Genomic DNA, 18,876 nt, shown 5'->3' with positions numbered 1-18,876 from the left:
TTCTCCAGACTATCAGCTATTTGATAACATGACTCATGTGTGTCACATGCACCCGGGGCACAGTGAATCAGTCTAGAAAGTGATTTACTAAGACCCAGTAACAAGTGGATGGCAAATGTTACTTGTTGAAGCTTATACATTTATTTCTCCATGAATTATTTCTATCATTTGTGTATATAAACAACTGTTTTCACATTTGAGCAGAAATTATGACAGTTGTATTTATAATAGTTTCTAAAGGACTTATGTCACTATATAAGACACTCACACATTACATAGCTGGTTTGCTGGATTATAGTTTGCATATGCATCAGTATAAATAATTTTGAAGAAATCTGTATAATTATGTGTTTTTTTATTATATTCTAAGTTGATTCACTGTGTCCCGGACACTGATTCACTGTTCCTCATGAATTAGTGTCCGGGGCACAGTGAATCAAAAATTTTAAAACTGATTTTAAACACCTGTAAATTACACTTGGGGAGACATTATTAACACAGCCTTATAAACAATAACTTGCTGTATGCAACATTCCTGATCCACTGTGCCCCGGTTTCCCCTATGGGTTGCTGCGGACTTTACATTGAGCACCCTCTGGTGGCCAGTTTTGGCCAATGAAAACATTCAGAGCTCGATACAAATACATGTAATATGGTCACTTTTCAAACGGGTCAGACTCGTTAATAAAGTTAATTTAATGTACAGTGGTTCATTTTAGGTCAGCTTGGTGTACAAATCTCGTCGTTCCAGGCAGTGAGACCTGTCAGCTGGCTGCTAGAAGCAAGTTAGAGACAAAATAAAACCAGAGTTTCAGATGACAATCAATGCAGCCCGAGCTTGATTTCATCGGGCGGCCACTCGCCTTCGGATTGGCCACTTCGCCGGAAGTGACGTGGCTCCGCAGCAACCCATATGTATTGACCTCGGCGCTGTTTTCATCGGCCACAAATGGCCACCAGAGGGCGCTCGGTGTAAAGTCCGCCCCAACCCACAGTCAGTGCAGTGTTGTACTTTCGTTTGACATTCATTTTCTGTGTAAATTTAATACGGTTCATGATTGGTTAGACATACAAATTGACACCAAATTGTAAAGCTAATTTAGCAAATAAAAGATGCCACTAAAATGTTTTCGTACTACAGCTTAGTGTGCAATATAGTACTGCTGCTTGTTCCTGTTCAGTCATATTTAAAATGAACATACCTGATCAAAACGAGACTTTCCATACTGGAACGTCGGATATTCATACATGTTGATAAAAACACACAAACCGAACCACTTGCTGAAACACAAGCTGCGAGATCACTGTACGGCGATGTTGCATTATGGGTAATGTAGTTTTTCATCAACCATCATTCTCAAAACAGAGGGTCTGCGTGACTACATTTCCCAGAACGTTATTACACGTTTTCTTCGTCTGTGATGAAAAGTACTCGGCACATCAGGAAGAGCTATTATGCCTGAAAATGAGGCGTGATCAAGCAGGTACTGTTGGTTATAATAAAGAAAAGTGTTGTTATTGTTGTTTGAGTTGTAAAATAATGGCAAACTGTTTTAGAAAGAACGTAACACAGTTTCTAAAGGGGAACATTGCCCCCTCATGGCAGCTGTGACTCTACACAAAAACACTTTACAAAGGAAGTGCATAATACCATCCAAACCAGCTCTGTTCAAAAACAACTGTTTGTCAAAAATAATATATTGACTGTGATTTAATTCACGGTTATTTCTGTAAAGGTTAAAAAGAAAAGGTCAACATTGTGCAGCTTTATCATTACTGTTCTAATGTTTAACATTAGATATTTAACATAATACAATGTATTATGTAAAGTCTAGTAAAAATCCAAATAGCTCACATTTGGTATCACATGGCTTCTCATTTCAGTTATTTTGGCAAAAGACATTCAACAGACAAACATTACACAATGCAGTTTCTTCAGTCACAGCCAAAGAAGCCTGTAAGACCTCCAGAGTTGTCCTACATCTCTTGGTGGCTTTTGTCACTCATCTCCTTATTGTACAGCCACTCAGTTTTTGAGGACTGCCTAACTCCAGATTGATTTAACACACATTGCCATAGCGTTTTTCCTCATGATTGATAAGATATATTCTGTGACTTGGAATTATTAATGTATCCATTGTCTGACTTGTCTAAATTGGCTGTAAAAGTGATGATTTATCGTAACAATAATCCTTATATTTAGTTTGTCCATTACCTAACTGCTGTCAAAATGAAGGATTGGCTGTGGTATGTTAGTTTGATTGTTAGCAGGATAACTCAAAAAGCAATGAACAGATTTCAATGAAATCTGGTGAGCAGATACTGTAGTTCATTTTCACTGTGGCGGGGTACAGGGGCAAATTATATTACTGTCCAAATACCTATGGACTCAACTGTAGGCAGTCAACGCATGATGGCCAATGTTGGTGAAAGTCATTATTTGAGTGGTAAAACAAAAGTATTATATGACAACAGAATACAGTGCGCAAGAAACAAAATATTCTTTATTAAATATACAAAATATGTGAAACAGAATTGCATCACAAATTGTAAACTTTCCAGTCTTATACAATCCACCAGGTATGCAGTCAGGTCAAATTACAATCAATTTAAACTTAAATAAAAGATTCTAAAACGGAAGACACAGAGATAATTTTGCGTTTCAGAATTGCACGGCCACATTTAATGTCTCAACAGTCATTTATTCACTTGATATTGCGTTTGCACAGCATAAATGAGAGAACAAGGCTGTTTGTGGAGGATTTGTATCCTTCAAGCTCACTAATTAGTCTTCATTGTGTTGACGAAGTAAGACAAGTGTGTTTAAATCATAGAGAGCAATTACAAAGTGAAGTACGGTGTGAAGTAGATCTAACTACACTGACAGCAGAGTAAAGTTCTCATCAAGTGTAGCAACATCCACAAATGCTGTTAAAGGTGTGAAAGGTTTGGGTGTATCAGTCTGTTCCAAGGATTAAGTGATAAAGGCTTGGCTTGCTCCCACTCAAACTTTTCATATAGTCCATGGGCCAAGCAGATTTTTGGTACCACATAAGGTGACGTAACGACACTTTGAATCCAGCCTCAGCGTACCATGGTCTACACAAAAATGTATGATAGCCATCCCAGGGTGATAGCTGTAGCCAGCTAGGGGTCAATGAAGAAAGAAGAAAGGTCAGTTTCAGTTTGTACAGGGGTCAAAAGTTAAAGTTGCTCCAATTTCAGTAAAAAAAAAATGCAAATTATTGTTTGGGTTAATAGGGTTCTAAAAAGGAATAGTTTGCACCATGTCATGCTTAGGGTTACATCATGTTACAGGGTAACATATGTCACAACTCATAGAATCCAATGGACGTCAACCTTGTTTGACCTTTGCTTTGGAGACCAAGCATTCAACACAGTCAAAACTATTTCATTTATTAATCCTTTCATTTCAACCAATAATTGGCATCATTTTTTACGGAAATTGGAGGAACTTTAGCCTTTTTGCTGTTTTTACCCCATAACTCCAGAACATTCCATCACAGATAGTACAAACTACCTTTTTGGAAACGTTATGATCAGACAAATAATGTAGTATATTTTTCAACTTGATCAAAGCATTTTTACAGCTTGACCTCTGTGTAATTCTTCATTGACCCCTAGCTGGCTACAGCTACCACCCTGGGACGGCTATTATACATTTTTGTGTAGGCCATAATACACTGAGGCTGGATTCTAAGTGTTGTTTCGTCACCTTAAGTGCTAAAGATTAGGTCAAATTGATGACTGGCTCATAGACTAATAGGAAATACTGCTTGTATTGTGCTGGTATGTGTACAATTTGTCTGTGCTGTCGTCCAAACTTTACACAACCAAAGATCAGAAGAAGAAAAGAAAAAACTTGCACCAAATGGCTTTTTGAAAGCTGCCCCCCCCCCCCCCCCCCACAAAAATTAAGTGCTAAATTTAAACAAAACAAAACAAAAAAAAAATGAATGTTACAACAAAAATAAGGCAGCATTTGGCATTTCAATACGGCATATACCCTGTAAATTAAACAGTATATCCCTTTGTAACACCTGAAAACGTGCACGTATGTGTGTACCAGAGCAGAAACTGATGTGACGTGAACAGTGAGGGATTTTCTCAGCAGCCGCAGCGGAGTCGCGTTGGCAAGGCAAAGTTCGAAATCAGAGAAGCTGTGATGTCTGACATCGATACTGGCAGGAAGATGATCGATACTGTTTTCCAACTGGTAACACCGTCATCCACACAAGAATCTGTTATCTTATGTGAAAGAGCATTACATGTGTATTCAAGGCATGCCCACGGGAAAGAAGCAGGAACAAGGAAGAAGAAAAGGAAAAAAAAAAAAAAGAGCAACAAAAGAGATCTAGAAAGCACTTACTGCGTGCTGAACATAATCTCATTTCACATACTGGCTAAGAACACTGAATATTCATAAGCTACAATCAGTTCCTAGAAATGTGCACATGACAAGGCTGCTGTTTGACACCCAACACTTGGTTTATAGTTTGAAAAACTAGTGCGCGCTCAATGTAATGTAGAATGTCAATCCAAAACATGTGGACCATCTACAAAAAAAAAAAAAAAAAAAAAGCCACATGCGATCATACTGAAGTGGTCATATTACTTTCAGTTGGCTTGATCTTTCCAGTGAAATAAGGACGGAGCTTGATATTAAATCATACAATTCTCTGTCTGTGTGTGCAGAATATTCCTGTTGTAAGCAAACCGTGGGGCTGAAACCGCCCTTTTTTTATTTTCTGCAACATATGTGACTGGTATTATATATGCATGAACCCCTGAAGAGCTGTTTTAACCCATTAACTACAAGCTAAGATAATAAAGCTGTGTGCACAGAGCAGTGTGACTGCAGATTTTGGACTCCATACTCTTAAAAAAAAGTAATTGGTTACTGTTGCAAATACTTAAAAACTTTGCTAAAATCCACTGCAGTATAGTGAACCAACTGATTATGTGAATGAGGCATTGTAAGTGTTGTGATGTACTGCAGGTGTGAGTCCTCATGTATACTGGATTCTTCAAAATCCACATTCTGATTGTCGGCTGCTGTTCAAAGATGCAATCAGATTCCAAACTTTTCAGTTTTTTTTTTATTTTATTTGTGGGGGGGGGGGGGGGGTGTAGATATTAGGTGGCATGGCTTCCCAGACAGTCAATTTATTTTCTTTTTGGGGAGGTGGGGGTGGGGGGGTCAACAAAGTACTTAAATGTATACTGATAAAATTAATTATTGGGATAACATCACTAAACTGGGTCACTGAAGTATTTTAATGCTACATTAAATAACTAAAAGTGGAAGTTAGATAAGAAATTTTAAAAGAAACTGTTTAAAAAAATACCCACAACATTTGTAGTTAATGGACTAAAACATAAAATAAATAACCATCAGGGATGACCTTCAAGTTTTTAGATCTTCTCTCCATGCAGGAAGTGTGACATTTTTGGAGAGGTGTGCATATTTAAAAATCCACTGTTCGGACATCAGGAATTATGGACTGAAATACTACAGTTTCTCTCTTTTGTAATAAGGTGATCATAGCGACAGCTGAAGCAATGTTTCTACAACCAGGATCCCAAAATGGAAGTATCTGGGTGTCAAACCCACTTGGCTCATTTCTTCGTGAGCTTCAAACCAACAGGCTGCGTGACCTGAAAACAACCTGAGAACCTGCTACATTCAAACCTGCAAGATCCAAACCCCTCGGCTGCGAGGACTCGTCTCAGTACAGTACAGCATGCCGGCAGGAAAAGACCGCTTCAACATCTCAGTGCCTAAATGTTTGTATCAAAAAGCACAGCATAGCAGGGAAAAGACTAGAGAGCTGCTGTGGAGGGTCGAGTGAACAGATACGGACTGGACTCTGAACTCTTTTAAGCCCTTGGTCATTTGAACTTGGAGCGCACTTGCAGGAGGGTGGGCTTCTGCTCCATGATGCGCACCAGCAGTGTGTCAATGTAGTCCTCTAGATCTCTAACTTGCGGCTTCAGTTTCTTCAGCTCCACCTCCCGCTTGGCCAGCAGAGCTGCTTGTCGCTCAAGCTCCGCCTTCTGTTTCTCCAGCTCCGCCTCCCGCTGCACCAGCAGGGCAACCAGTTCGTTGTGGGTCAGATGGTAGTACAAGCCCGCTCCTTCTGTCAGAGACTGAAGATAAAGAAAGAGAGCAAAACAGGACACAGTGAGGAGTCAGTAACCATGCTCTCGTGATAGTCTTGGTCTCCACGTACGAGGTCTGTTAGAAAAGTATCGGACCTTTTTATTTTTTGCAAAAGCCATATGGATTTGAATCACGTGTGATTGCATCAGCCATGCTTGAACCTTCGTGCGCCTGCGTGAGTTTTTTGACGCCTGTCGGTTGCGTCATTCGCCTGTGAGCAGGCTTTGTGTGAGCAGTGGTCCACCCCTCTCGTCAGATTTTTATTGCGAATAAATGTCTGAACGATTTGGAGCTTTGCTGCATCAAATTTTTTCCAGAAACTGTGAGAGACCTCCAGGTGGACACCATTCGGAAAATTCAGATGGCTTTCAGGGACCATTTTATGGGGATTACACAGATTAAGGAGTGCTCCAGCCGGTTTAAAGACCGCCCACAGCGTCTGAGAGTGCGGCGCACTCCGAGCGCTGATCGACAGGCTGACACCCCGCTGAAACAACCAGATCATTTCCAACGTGAAGGCTTTGTTGATCCGGGACGTCATCTGACTTCCACAAAAATGGAATAAGGCGTGGACATCAGCACTTTTTCGGCACATTCCACTGTTACAGGAGTTTTTTTTTCATGGAAAAAGAAGCGGACGGATGCGCCACCGTGCCACTCATGGCGCGGGACAAAACCACCTCCGTGTTGGTCTCACAGGACGGCTTTGAGATGGATTTCAGACGGCTGTCGGTGGCTTTTTAGTCGTGTGACTATCCGAGAAATTGTGCATGAGCTGGACATGCCAGAACATGTCCTGTGAGGCTTCATCACGGCGTTGCTTTGCGCCATGTGGCACCGCCGCGACGCACGGAATTCCTCCGCTCCTCTTTCCATGACAAAAACTCCTGTAACAGCGGAATGTGCCATTCATTTCTAAACTGGACGCTGTGTTTTATCCGGGATGTCCTCTGACTAGCACAGAAATTGCAGAAGACGTGGACATCAGCACTTTTTTGGCACATTGAGACAGACATGCGGAGGAATTCCGCGCGTTGCGGCAGAGCCGCATGGCGCAAAGCAACGCCGTGATGAAGCCTTATGCCTTTTTGTCCACGCCTTATGCCTTTTTTGTGGAAGTCAGACAACATCCCGGATCAACAAAGCTTCACGTTGGAAATGATATGGTTGTTTCAGCGGGGTGTCAGCCTGTCGATCGGCGCTCGGAGTGCGCTGTGCTCGGAGTGTGCCGCGCATGAATGAGATGAATGGAGTCTTTGTCCTGTCACAAACATGATGTTAAAGTCATGTGTCCAAAAGTACACCACGTTTCAGCCTCTGTAGGGCAGCATTGTTTTATTAGTATGACCGTGAAGAAGACATCCCTCACCTTCTTCCTGTCTGCTTCCTGCTCTGTGACATGGTTGCTTCTCCCAGGGGTGATGGTAGACTTGAGTTTCTCCAGGCCTGTGGCCAGCACTGACCGGCCCTCAGTCCACTTCTCCTCAGCCAACGTGGCAGTGGTCAGGGGCTTCACTGGGTGGGGGCTGGAGGCCAACCAAAACATGCATTAACAACAGAAAGTCGGGTATAGATGATTACAGCAGTGAGACACTTTGCCTGAGATGATGAACTGCACCCTGTCTGACTGGAGGTCCCAGTAGTCCAGCTACAACACCTCATCATAGCTATGATTTGATGTAATACAATCAGACTGCATGAGAAATCATCAAAAAATGTCATAATTTAGTGATTAAATACTGCAATGTGTTTTAATTTGTAGCAGTTTGAAAACTGTGCAATGTTCCCCCAATATGTAAAAATCATTTGCACTGCATGATTTCTGCAGTGTATTTTTTTTTTTAATTGCAAAAATGTTTGTCTAATGGCCATTTTGAAGGGGTTTTGAGAGAGAGAGAATTTTGTGGTCCATACAACAGTCTGTTCCTATGAATCGAGACTCGGGTTTGATCCCAAATGGCCACATTGTAGGTGAGATTAAATTATTCTCCACTCTATTTTGTGCCAGGTCCAATAATCAATAATCCACGAGTCTCCTTCAGGTTGACCAGCTGAGTTTGTTTTTTTCTCCCTCCTTTCTTTAAATCAATTTATGAAAGCCAGGCTATGATAGTAATTCTAAAGACCTTTTTTTAAGCTTAGGTACATGACCTCGAGCCTTCCTTACTGCAGGGTAGTGTCAAATTATGACTATGACATTTGAGTAATTTCAGTTTCACAATGTAACCATTACAATCAGAAATAAGTTTGTCTTATTTAGTACATTTCTGAGGGTAAAACGAGTGCCTTGCTCATTACCATCCATATCTGCAACTAATCCACCAGTAATCCAGCATCCACAAACCATCCAGCAGCTGGCAGATATGCCATCCCAAATGAGATGAAAACGCAAGACTAGAAAAACTAGTTTTACTTCCATTATCATACAGGCAAGAATTTAATGTTACCTCTCTTTTTGGATGCTTAAAAGGCAACCGTGAAAGCTTCATTATGGTTCTAAGCAAAAACAATGCGCCCTTAATCAAAAGTCAGTTTGTAGGGATTTATGGTGTATGCTCACGAGTCATTCTAAATCATATTACAGCATATTACACCTCCCAAAGTTCAGTTTATTTGACTAGTGTGAGTGCTCTGGGCTGTCATTGGCCTGACTTGCAAATATGGTCAAAGGAACGACTCAGCTGGACTCAGCCTGAACCGCATGTAGTATGATCATGAATGCAGTTGTTCAATTTTACAATTACTACTAATATTATTACTGCTAATTGGATAACAGCCTTCAATTCATTCAACAACTTTTAGGGTAAAAAGTCTGTTTTTCACCTTATTGATGATTCTGACTCGTGGTCGGTTAATAAAGCAGCAAAATAGTTCCCCATTGTGCCAACATGAAAATTTTGCCCTGCGTGCAGTATGACTGATTGATAAATCCCACATTGCATAATTTATTTAGACAGTCACAGGACAGAGTTTATATGGGGAGGTGGTGTGAAGAAATTATTACCAGAAATCATCAGATTGGGGGGTACACCGAATAAGACTAAGGTAAGTCTGGTTGTATAGTCAGTCATTTTAAAGTTTCTTCACATTTACTGAGGTAAACATGCATCTATGGGTTCCTCCCAATGCTACCAGGCACTTCTAATATTTTCTCTTATTCTGTGGTGGCAAGAAGTATTTGCCCCATGGGCTTATATTGTATAGCTACAGTGCCCCCCAAAAGTATTAGGCCACTTGATATTTCACACATTTTAATTTGTTTATGCCATTTCAAACACAATAAATCAGGTTTCTCAAAATAAAAATTTCTGAAATTATCCTCGGCCAAGTGGTTAATGCGCTTGGTTTCAGTGCAGAAGGTTCCGGGTTCAAATCCCACCCCTGCCACATTTCTCCATGTAATGCAGAGTTGCGTTAGGAAGGGCATCCGGCGTAAAACCTGTGTCAATTAAACATGCAGATCCACCTTGGATTTGTTGTGGCGACCCCGAGTGCAAAACAAGGGAGCAGCCAAAGGGACTTACTATCCTCCTTAAACTCAAAGCAAATCTCTACAACTACGTAGATATAAATTAATTAAAAATATTAAAGCCAAACTCCAAGGTAGTCGCGCTCAGCTGGGGACTTGTGAGTATTTATGTTTTGCATTTGATATGGCGTAAATAAATTCAAACTTGTAAAATAAAGTGGCCCAATACTTTTGGAGTGCACTTTATTTAGCCTGTGATGGTGTTAGTTCTCCAACCCAATGCGGGCCCACTTATGAAGGGTGACTGAGAAGTTTCGAGCTGCCTGACCCAGAAAAAGTGTGGTGTGGTTCTTCATCTTTTGCATTCTGAGAAAACATTTCGCAACTTTGCAGCCAGTGAGACAAAACGTCACACACTTGAGAAATGTTTGTTTCTCAGAATGCAAAAGATGGAGAACCATGCCCTACTTTTTCTGGGACAGGCTGAAAACTTGTCCATCACCCCTTGTATTTTAATTTTTGTCCCAAGTGAAAAATTTAACCAAAAAGCATCTAACGATAGGGCCTAGGTTGAAATATCCAGAGCTCCACTTAAACAAATCAGAGAGAACAGACTATTTAAAAAAAATAAATCTATTAACTTACTGCATTTACAGAGGACATGTCTAGGCTTTTACAAATCCTAGAAATTAATTGTTTGCATGGTAGGTTGCTGGTGAAAAACATTTTTGAAACCAGCTGTGTACTATAGTCAAATGGACCTTCTGACATTTAACACAGAGAAGACAGTGTCCTGTGAGCCGACGCTGTCATTCACGGTTGAGTATCACATTACTTTTTTTTTTATCCAAAGTGACACATTATTAGACATTGTTTGAACAGTAAAGCCTGGCTTCTGGACCTCCACACTGAAACCAGACATGAATGCTAGAGATCATTCTTTTGTAAATCCCACAGTTTCTTAATATTCATAATGAAGAACAAAGGAGGTTAGACAGGTGTAAGACTCCTCATTAAAGGAATAAAGGTGAAAATTAAATGAGCTCAAAACTGAAAAGCTTAATTGCATGCATTTGTATTGTATTAAAAGTGTTATTACCCCAAGGTGAAGAGAAAATTAAATAAGTGACACAACAACACCTTTTTTTCAACCTCATACACGCCAGGGTTTGGCTGGAGTTTGGCAAATGAGTGTTGCTGTGTGAGAAGAGTTTGTGGCTCAGGGGGAAGGGAGATTGTAGGTTTGTGCATTAGAAATCAGGGCAAAATAATAACTGCTAATTGGCCCGAGGCTCAGTTTCCCCTCCTGTTATCATAGAGCCGGGACACACAAGACACCTGCAGTGAAGTCCTGTTAACACCAATGAGTGTGCGTGAAAAGAGAAGGTCACACTACAAAGAAGAAAACCCTCGAGATTCTGCGACAGAGAAGAAAAGTGGGCAGAAGCAGAGCTGTAGAGACAAACGGAAGAGGCAAGAATATAGGATGGAAGTAGTGTGAAAACGTGTATTATTCCACCTTTTCACCAAACACTAAGCATGTGCAACCTCACCTGTTCTGCTGATTGGGTGTCTGCTGGTGCTGCTGCATCTCCTCAGGCAAAACTGCATCAGTCAGCGGCTTTGCACTGCCAAGAGCTGGCGCTGTGCTGGGTGGTGATTTTGCCGAAGCATTGGAAAAGGAAGGTAAGAAACAGAGCGCAGAAGGAGAGCTGCATTTGGGAATTAGAGAAGGCTCAAAAAAGGCAAGAAGGGGGAAGGCAGGACCAGGTTGGGTTGAGGAAGAATCTTGTGTCACACCAGGATCACTCACAAAGGACGGCATGAGGTCGTCATCACTGGCAGTCCTCAGTGCTTCCTGAGATTGCGTGCGGTGTAGAGTCGTGAACCGTGAGGAACTACTTGGCAAGTCTGCAAGACTCCGCACGTCTATTTCACCAAGCGTATCTGAATTACAATTTGTGCTATACTCTTGCAGCCCTACATCGTCTTCTTTAGATCTTGGTGCAACAGGAAGTATTGAGGAATCAAAGTCATCTGCTACTGTACAGCTTTCCTCAAAAGCACCTGTCAATGTATCACCACTGCAAAGAGTTTTAAACTGGTCATTGTGGTTCATTCCATCATTAGGTGGGCTGCATGCACTAGGGGAACCTTCTCGACTAGAAGCAGCTATTTTCTCAGTTCCCTGACATGGCCAAATCTCGTTGAACTCACCACACAGTGTTGAGTTAGCAGAGTGTAGCTCCTCAGTTGGCTCTGAGCCACTGAAAAATCTGGAGGACTGATGAGACCGGCAGGTTTGGTAATGCTGCGAGTCACTGCTCACACAGAGATCAGTTAAGCTGAATTCACCAAAAGGCCCAGATGTTGGAAGATAATTTATGCCACTTTCCTGTTCTACTAAAGTGGTGTTTTCAAAGGGTGTGTCCAACAAAGATGGACTGACACAAGGGGAGGATGTCATTATGTGCAGCGACGGGCTTAGGAAACACACATCATCATCTAGTGTAGCAAGATTTATAAGGTCTGGACTGAAATTTACAGATGCAGAAGGATTATCCAATGATTCGGAAAAATCCATGTTGAATTTGCTGAACTTTCGTTTATCTGTCAGTTCATTTTCATCATCAGACTGTAACGAGACTTTGAACAACTGCTGCAGATCTGGAAGTGAGGACTGATCTTGGAGAAAGTTTAGTGACTGAGAATTTTCAACATCAGTTTCCACCTGACTTACTGTCATCGAGGGCTGCTGCTCTGTAAGAACTGGTGGGCGTGACTTCATCTTTTCATCAACATCCCCAGGTTGAATTACAGCTTGTTGGACGACATCACCTTCAGACAAACTGTGTGGCCTTTCAGTGTTATCTTTATGAGATTCTGAAGATGTCAAAGTTATTTCGAGATCACACTCAGGAGATCTTGGACAGAAGCTAATTGTGCCATTTCCAATGTTTTGTGAATCAGCTCCATCTGATGATGATGCTGAGAGTTTCTCTGATACTGAATATGAGGAGAAACAGGAGCGGAAGTCTTCCTCTACTGAACTGCCAAGACCGGAAGAACCAGGATCTGTGGAGGTGCTGTGGAGCATCACAGACAAACTGGGAGCTTGGTGCATATTAGTGTTTGTTAAAACATTTGAGTTAGTGGTAACATTAACTTTGTCAGTTTCAACACAATCATTCAACTTTTGTGGATCAGTATTTAGTGTACTCCGTTCTGGTAGTGTTTCAAGAGGCTGTGCACATGCTTCAGTGTGATGTTTGTCTGTGACGGTCACCTGACTGGAGGCTTTCAAAGTGAATCCTGGCCTTTCATTTGTATTTGTGTCCTGATCAACACCTTTCAAGTCTGATAATCTTTGATTATTGCAGTGTTCCGGTGGAAAGCTACAGGGTGTGTTTTGCTCTATTTTGCACTTTGACTTCAGAACCTCCGGAGAATGCAGCCTGCCAGCTGCAAATACTTCAAATGACTTGTCCCACTCTGGATCTTGTTCCAGCAGAGCTAAAGATCTGAAAAGGTTGGGTGCCTTCTTGCTTACAGGCTTTTTGCCTTCCGGTGGATCAGGAGGAATGGGTCCTTGCTCTGATTTTGCCATCACTTCTCTCTTTGCATTTGCAACAGTGTCACAATCTTGGGTCAGGATTACATTAATGTTATTAGCCAGAGGAAAAAGTTGAGCTATTGGGGGGCAAAAACTGGAGAGACAGGGCAGAGGAGGCGGTGACGTTTTGAGGGCAGGAGCAGTAGCCATGTCTCCATAGAAAGGATTTTGCAGGAGAAGGGAAAAGAAAGGGTTGCAAGGGGATAAGGGGGGTGGTGTGGTCTGAAAGTGGCCGAAGGGGTTAGTGTGATGTAGTGGTGAGACCAGGGAGTCATGGGGGTCAATGCTGGGCTCTAAGTTGTTAAGTAACACCACCAGGCTGTGAAAGGAAGGGCAGACACATATTGTTCACATGGCTAAATGCCTGCAGTAACTGACGTGTCTCAGATATGATCACAATCCCATTTTACAGACTTTCAGCATAATCTGTTTTTAATCATTTCATACTCAACAAACAGCCCTTTTGTTTTTTCAAACTTGATTCAAGGCACAATCTGTGATCAGAGTGACAGCAAAGGAGACTTTTAAAACACTATGACAAAAACTGCATCTGATAATTGTCGATGCACTAAAAGGATTGCAGTCGTTGTGAATGTGTGACCCCTATCACTGAGGATGCACAAATCAGTGCCCTCTTAGTGGTGATCACAAGCCCAGGTACATGGGGTAGAGTTGCATTATGAAGGGCAACTGCCATACTACATCATTTGCAGCTCAAGTCAACAACAACTACAACAACTAGCACTGCTACTGTCACCCAATAGGACACTGATGGAAACTATGCTAGTGTTAGGCAAAGGAGGACAAGGAGCGCTGGGATTGTGGCTAGAGAGACAAAACTGTTGGCGGTATGACTGGTAAAGGCAGAGAGCTGGCTGTTATGATGCTGAAGAATAAAACATACTGTGTGTATTACAGAAATAACAGAAGGGGAGTAAAGCCAAGTACATCAGATGTAGGTTCAGACTGTTCTACCATGGTGTGGATGGAAGGAGAAATGGAGAATGGGTAATCCTAAAACAAGAGTATATTGAGGGTGTACTGGAGGTGAAAAAACTATTTTTCAGAGTGAAGAGTGAAAAGACGGAAATAAGGCAGAGATGTCTTGTTTGAACCCCTGTGGGATATGACCACTTCCGGGGACAGACTGCACGAATGCGGCAGACTAATCCCTGGGCTGAGTGTGAGAGTTTCAGCATGAACCATTCAGCCTGGCTCGGTAAACTTAAAAGCACACTTTCCGCCACCTAGCGGATGTGTCAGTTGAAGATGTGCCGGTTTAAAATGATTTTTGCTGAAATGCCCATCCTCCAAATGGTTTGTGCTGACACTCCCACACTCCACCCGGGGATTAGTCTCTCCCCACTTCACATGGAAAAATGGTGTACTGTTTTGTTTTCGGCTGCAATCACCAAAGCAGTTGCAAAAAGTGCAGTTTTTCCGGTTCCTAGTGGAGAAGGGAAGACGAGGCTAATGGGAGAGGTCGTGTCGGTAAGTGTTAGCTTACACAACCAGCCAGAGCAGCTACGTCGTCTCACCTGCACAACCGCCTCAACGTGTTTGAGCTGGGGGTCATAAACAAACTGCAACACATGTCCACTTTCCACCGCATCATCACTTTTTCTTTGCATTTTCACTTTGTTTGCATGCAATTTGCCCAAAAACTCAGAGAAAGTGCCATGTTTCTGATGGGGACATATGAGGGCTGTCCCCAGATGTAGAAAAACTGGGTCACATGTGTCATATCTTACCCCTCAAACAAGACTGCGCTGCCCAATTAATATTATCATTCATTCATTATTTTCTGCCGATTATCTTGGTCTGGATCACCTCAGCTAGTTCCTTTCATTGCAAAGAAGCAGCGGTTGTACTCTGTCCCTCCTGGCTATATGACCTTCTCACACTGTCCTGGAGTATAAGTCTGGATACCCAACAGAGGAACCTCATTTATGTGGCTTGTATCCATGACCTTGTTCTTTACGTCATTACCCAAAGTTCATGACCACAGGTGAGGATAGGAGCATAAATCGACAGTCTCACCTTCTGGCTCCGCTCTTTCTGGTCTGGTACAGCATCCCCAGGACATCAGAGGCATAATTAATATAATAAAGACATATCCCCCCCATGGGCAATTGTGAAACAATGATGATTGGATGATTTTTTAAACATGTTTAAAAATTTCCCAAAGGCTCACAATGTTCCACAACACTACTTTAACCACAGATTACACCTATTTTCAGGCCTCGACTGGATATCGGATTTTTTATTTTTTTATTTTTTGGGCACCAAAAACATGCACAATTTGGTGTCAAAAATCACCAATGGAAGACTGCCCTGAGAGGAATAATCAAACCGGATGAATGGTAAAATGGTTTGAAAACAAACAAGTCCACCTCCTGTAAAGTAAACTTCTCGATAGTCAATATCTGGTGTTAAATAATTTACACAATACTCACAGAATACCCACTTCTCACTAAAACAAGACAGAAGCAAAAAAGACGATTTTAGTGTTAAAATTACTCAGTGACTCAAGTAAATATTCCATTAATTTACAAACATTTCTCTTTGACCTTCAACCCCAATGAAATCACCCCTTGTTGGAGCTCAGTAACCACTGAGGCTACAGAACAGAATTTGAAGTTACGTTGTTTAAAATTCTGTTTCTAACTGCCAAAATGACCAAAAATGGTCCTTTTCCCCTTTCGGCCTAAATGACTAAACAATGCTGCTATAGTTCAGCAACAAGTCAAAAAATTGTTCCACTGGAGAGCTGGACATAAGAGAATGTAAAGAATCAAAGTTAAGCAGTTACCCATCAGTGGTGTTTGATGGATGTGCAGCTGGACTTTTTTTAACATCACATGTAAAATCAAACAACTGCTACATAACAGAGGAAATCGTATAAATGAGCAAGACAATTGCATGTTTTCACATCTTTGGAAGTTTTCATCTCTGTATCTTTTCTGCGTTTTCTTTGGCCTGTGACATATTAAAGTAAGAAAAGTCGATGCACATAGATGTAGTGACCATTTTGTGCTGCTGGTGTAACTTTGCACATCTCAGCCCCAAAGGTCTACAGTGGAGGTTATGCTTTGAAGACGCACAGGTCCAGCACAGAGGTACCGACTTTACTACAGTAAAGAACAGCTGACCTCATGACAATCAGGAGGTGCTTATTAGTCCAATATTTTGTTATTCCTACTGTATGGATGCGTTACATTACTGTGGACATGTGTAGTGTTCTTGGGGTTAATCGAAACCTTCAACTTCAGACTTGATAGTTTGTGTTCTTGGAGACCTGAAGGAAACATTCCGTTTGTGTAAGTCGCCAACTGAAAGTGCATTTATAGCAATGCACTCAGTACTACAGAGAGAAGAACAAGAAGCACAGCTCAACAGGAGACATACTCTACATAAAGTGCTCACTTTAAAAAGTGTGTACGTTCAAAGACTTTTCAAAAATTATGTCAACCAAACCCACTTTCAAAGAATACACACCTTTCCACCCCATCACTTTCTGTCCAAACTCATATTACATAACCACATCACATGTTGGTTCTACAGAGCTAATTTCAGAGGAGCGACGCCCCACCCCATCTGCATTGCAGATACATGCTGTAACCAGAGACCAAGACCAGAAACTGAGAAAGTATGTGTGCAGACCTCTGCGAGCAGTTCTGGTATGCTTCAACTTTGTCCTGTTATTTTCACCTCAGTATTTTAATAACCTCTTCTGCTTGTTCATCTGTGGGAGTGGCAGGAAGGACACTAACTGATTAAGAGCCCTGTACTGGCAGCGGGCCCGTGCAGGGTGACAGGGCACTGCCCCTACTGGGAAATGTTGGGGGAGCTTTTAATTTTAAGTAATTTCTCAAGGTTCTAGGTAGTTCTGTTTGAAATATGCACAGTAGAGCACCAATGATTAACTGGTTATATTAATGTTTAAAATACCTTTCACGTCACCTTTAATAACCAAGAACATGGTCAGACTAGACTCCACGCATTTCTGGCTTTTCCCATAAACTGTATATATACACTGGACAAAGCCTGCGTGACATCACGCATAGGTTTTCTATAGAGACCTGGAACAGGCGATACGAAGCCCATATTTGGGCATTGCCATGTTGGCAGCCGCGGCAGCGCCAACTATGAGAAAGTGCACTGTTTTGGAGCAAGGTCCATGTTGGCTTCATTTCGAGCAGTCAGGTTGCCACTTGGGGAAAAAAGGAATGCTAACATTGTGGCACCAGGCAGTGCCATGCCTCAGCATCGATTCATGTAGTGTTCAGGGGATGTATGAATTTCCAGCTTTGTTTCTGATAAAGTTTACAGTGCCTTCTTAATTTTATTTCCACAACTAAAACATACATTTCAAGAACACAGTTTCGGTCTCCGTTTTCATTCACCAAAATGCAATTCAGATTAATCTAAGTGTTATGTGCAGACGCAGGTTGAGGAGCGGACCAACGTCTGACCGAACCCAGCGCTAAATAACCAGAAAGCAGTTCCACAAACAAAACAATTTTATTTCCCCCTCTAGTGCAATAATTAGTGTACAGCATAAATATTTAGTTTGTCTGGCGGAGTGAAGGACGGCGCGCTCTCCAGCGCCCAAAATGATCGAAGCCTCTGCGCTTCTGGACTCAGATTCACCGCCAAACACCCCCCAGGTGGACACGACAAACTGACTCTGTGAAGGATGGAAAAGGTGAGGTAAGTCAACAGAGCTACAGCAAATATCCCTCAGAGGCACACACTATCAGCAACACATTCAGGTCTGAATTTAAGCTTTATGTAAATGAGCAGCTTCTCACAACAGGTGGAGGATCATCAGTCCGTTCGCCACGGCAGTGAGAAGCAAACTGCACAATTCTCATCAATGTTCAAATACACTGCGTAACAAAATACCAAATTACTATTAACGATCATTCAGACAATAATCACCTCTGATGTGTGCTGACAGCATGTGTCCCTCACCCGTCCTCCTCCACAGGCACGATGTGTCAAACCCTGGCGCGGTCCTCAGCGTCTCACAAACGAACGTCACAAGGTCGAGTTCCCGGCAATTCTGCTTGAACCACTCATGGCTTAAATGCAGAACGCCATCTCATTATCTGCTTCAGCTGAAAGTCTAAGTTTACACGTGAGCATCATCCACAGGTGCTGCGAGTCAGTAGGCCTGCACGTGAACATCCTCCACAGGTGCAGCTAATAATGCTGATGAGGGTGAAGGACTCTTCTGCCAGCACCGTCTCCACAGACAAAAACCAGTTTGCATACCACCTGGAGAGCAAAGAAAAGAAAACAACACAAAAACATCCAGCCAAACCCCCCAACATACAACACTAAGATTAAAATTTAGTGAATAAATGGCATGTGAGTACCTGAATCCAGATCAATCTGGCATCAGAAAGTATACCGGTGAAACAAGACGTCTATTTATTTATTTTTTTAAAGCTTCTCTCAGTTAATTAAACTGTAAAAACAGCAATCTACAGCTTTATGAGGCACCTTCTTATGGAATCCAGCTGGTAAAGCGCAGAAACACATAAAACACCAGCAGACGTAGAAAGTAAAGACGTTACATGTGGAATTGGTATTCAGAAAGAG

The 18,876-nt window shown here is 41.9% G+C and overlaps 2 protein-coding genes across 5 annotated transcripts in view; both read right to left on the bottom strand.

Moving 5' to 3' along the window:
- Window positions 1-1,315, bottom strand: part of sfxn5a (sideroflexin 5a) — a 102,569-nt gene extending 101,254 nt beyond the window's left edge. For 2 of the 3 annotated variants that reach the window (XM_034159976.1, XM_034159977.1), the window contains exon 1: window positions 1,203-1,315. In XM_034159976.1, coding sequence (XP_034015867.1) covers window positions 1,203-1,250 — 48 coding nt within the window. In that variant the 5' untranslated portion in view covers window positions 1,251-1,315. The remainder of the gene's footprint in view (window positions 1-1,202) is intronic. The other variant, XM_034159978.1, reaches the window with a different exon arrangement.
- A 4,078-nt stretch (window positions 1,316-5,393) lies between these two features.
- The window catches only part of rab11fip5a (RAB11 family interacting protein 5a (class I)), a 57,237-nt gene continuing 43,754 nt past the window's right edge, over window positions 5,394-18,876 (bottom strand). The window contains exons 4-6 of one of the 2 annotated variants that reach the window (XM_034159973.1): window positions 11,207-13,585; window positions 7,554-7,710; window positions 5,394-6,171 (exon numbers count right to left, since the gene is read on the bottom strand). In XM_034159973.1, the coding sequence (XP_034015864.1) occupies window positions 5,914-6,171; window positions 7,554-7,710; window positions 11,207-13,585 (2,794 nt within the window). In that variant the 3' untranslated portion in view covers window positions 5,394-5,913. The remainder of the gene's footprint in view (window positions 6,172-7,553; window positions 7,711-11,206; window positions 13,586-18,876) is intronic. The other variant, XM_034159974.1, reaches the window with a different exon arrangement.

The sequence above is a fragment of the Thalassophryne amazonica genome, chromosome 19 (genome assembly GCF_902500255.1).
Source record: "Thalassophryne amazonica chromosome 19, fThaAma1.1, whole genome shotgun sequence".
Classification (NCBI taxonomy): domain Eukaryota; kingdom Metazoa; phylum Chordata; class Actinopteri; order Batrachoidiformes; family Batrachoididae; genus Thalassophryne; species Thalassophryne amazonica.
This window is presented reverse-complemented; position numbering and strand designations above follow the sequence as displayed.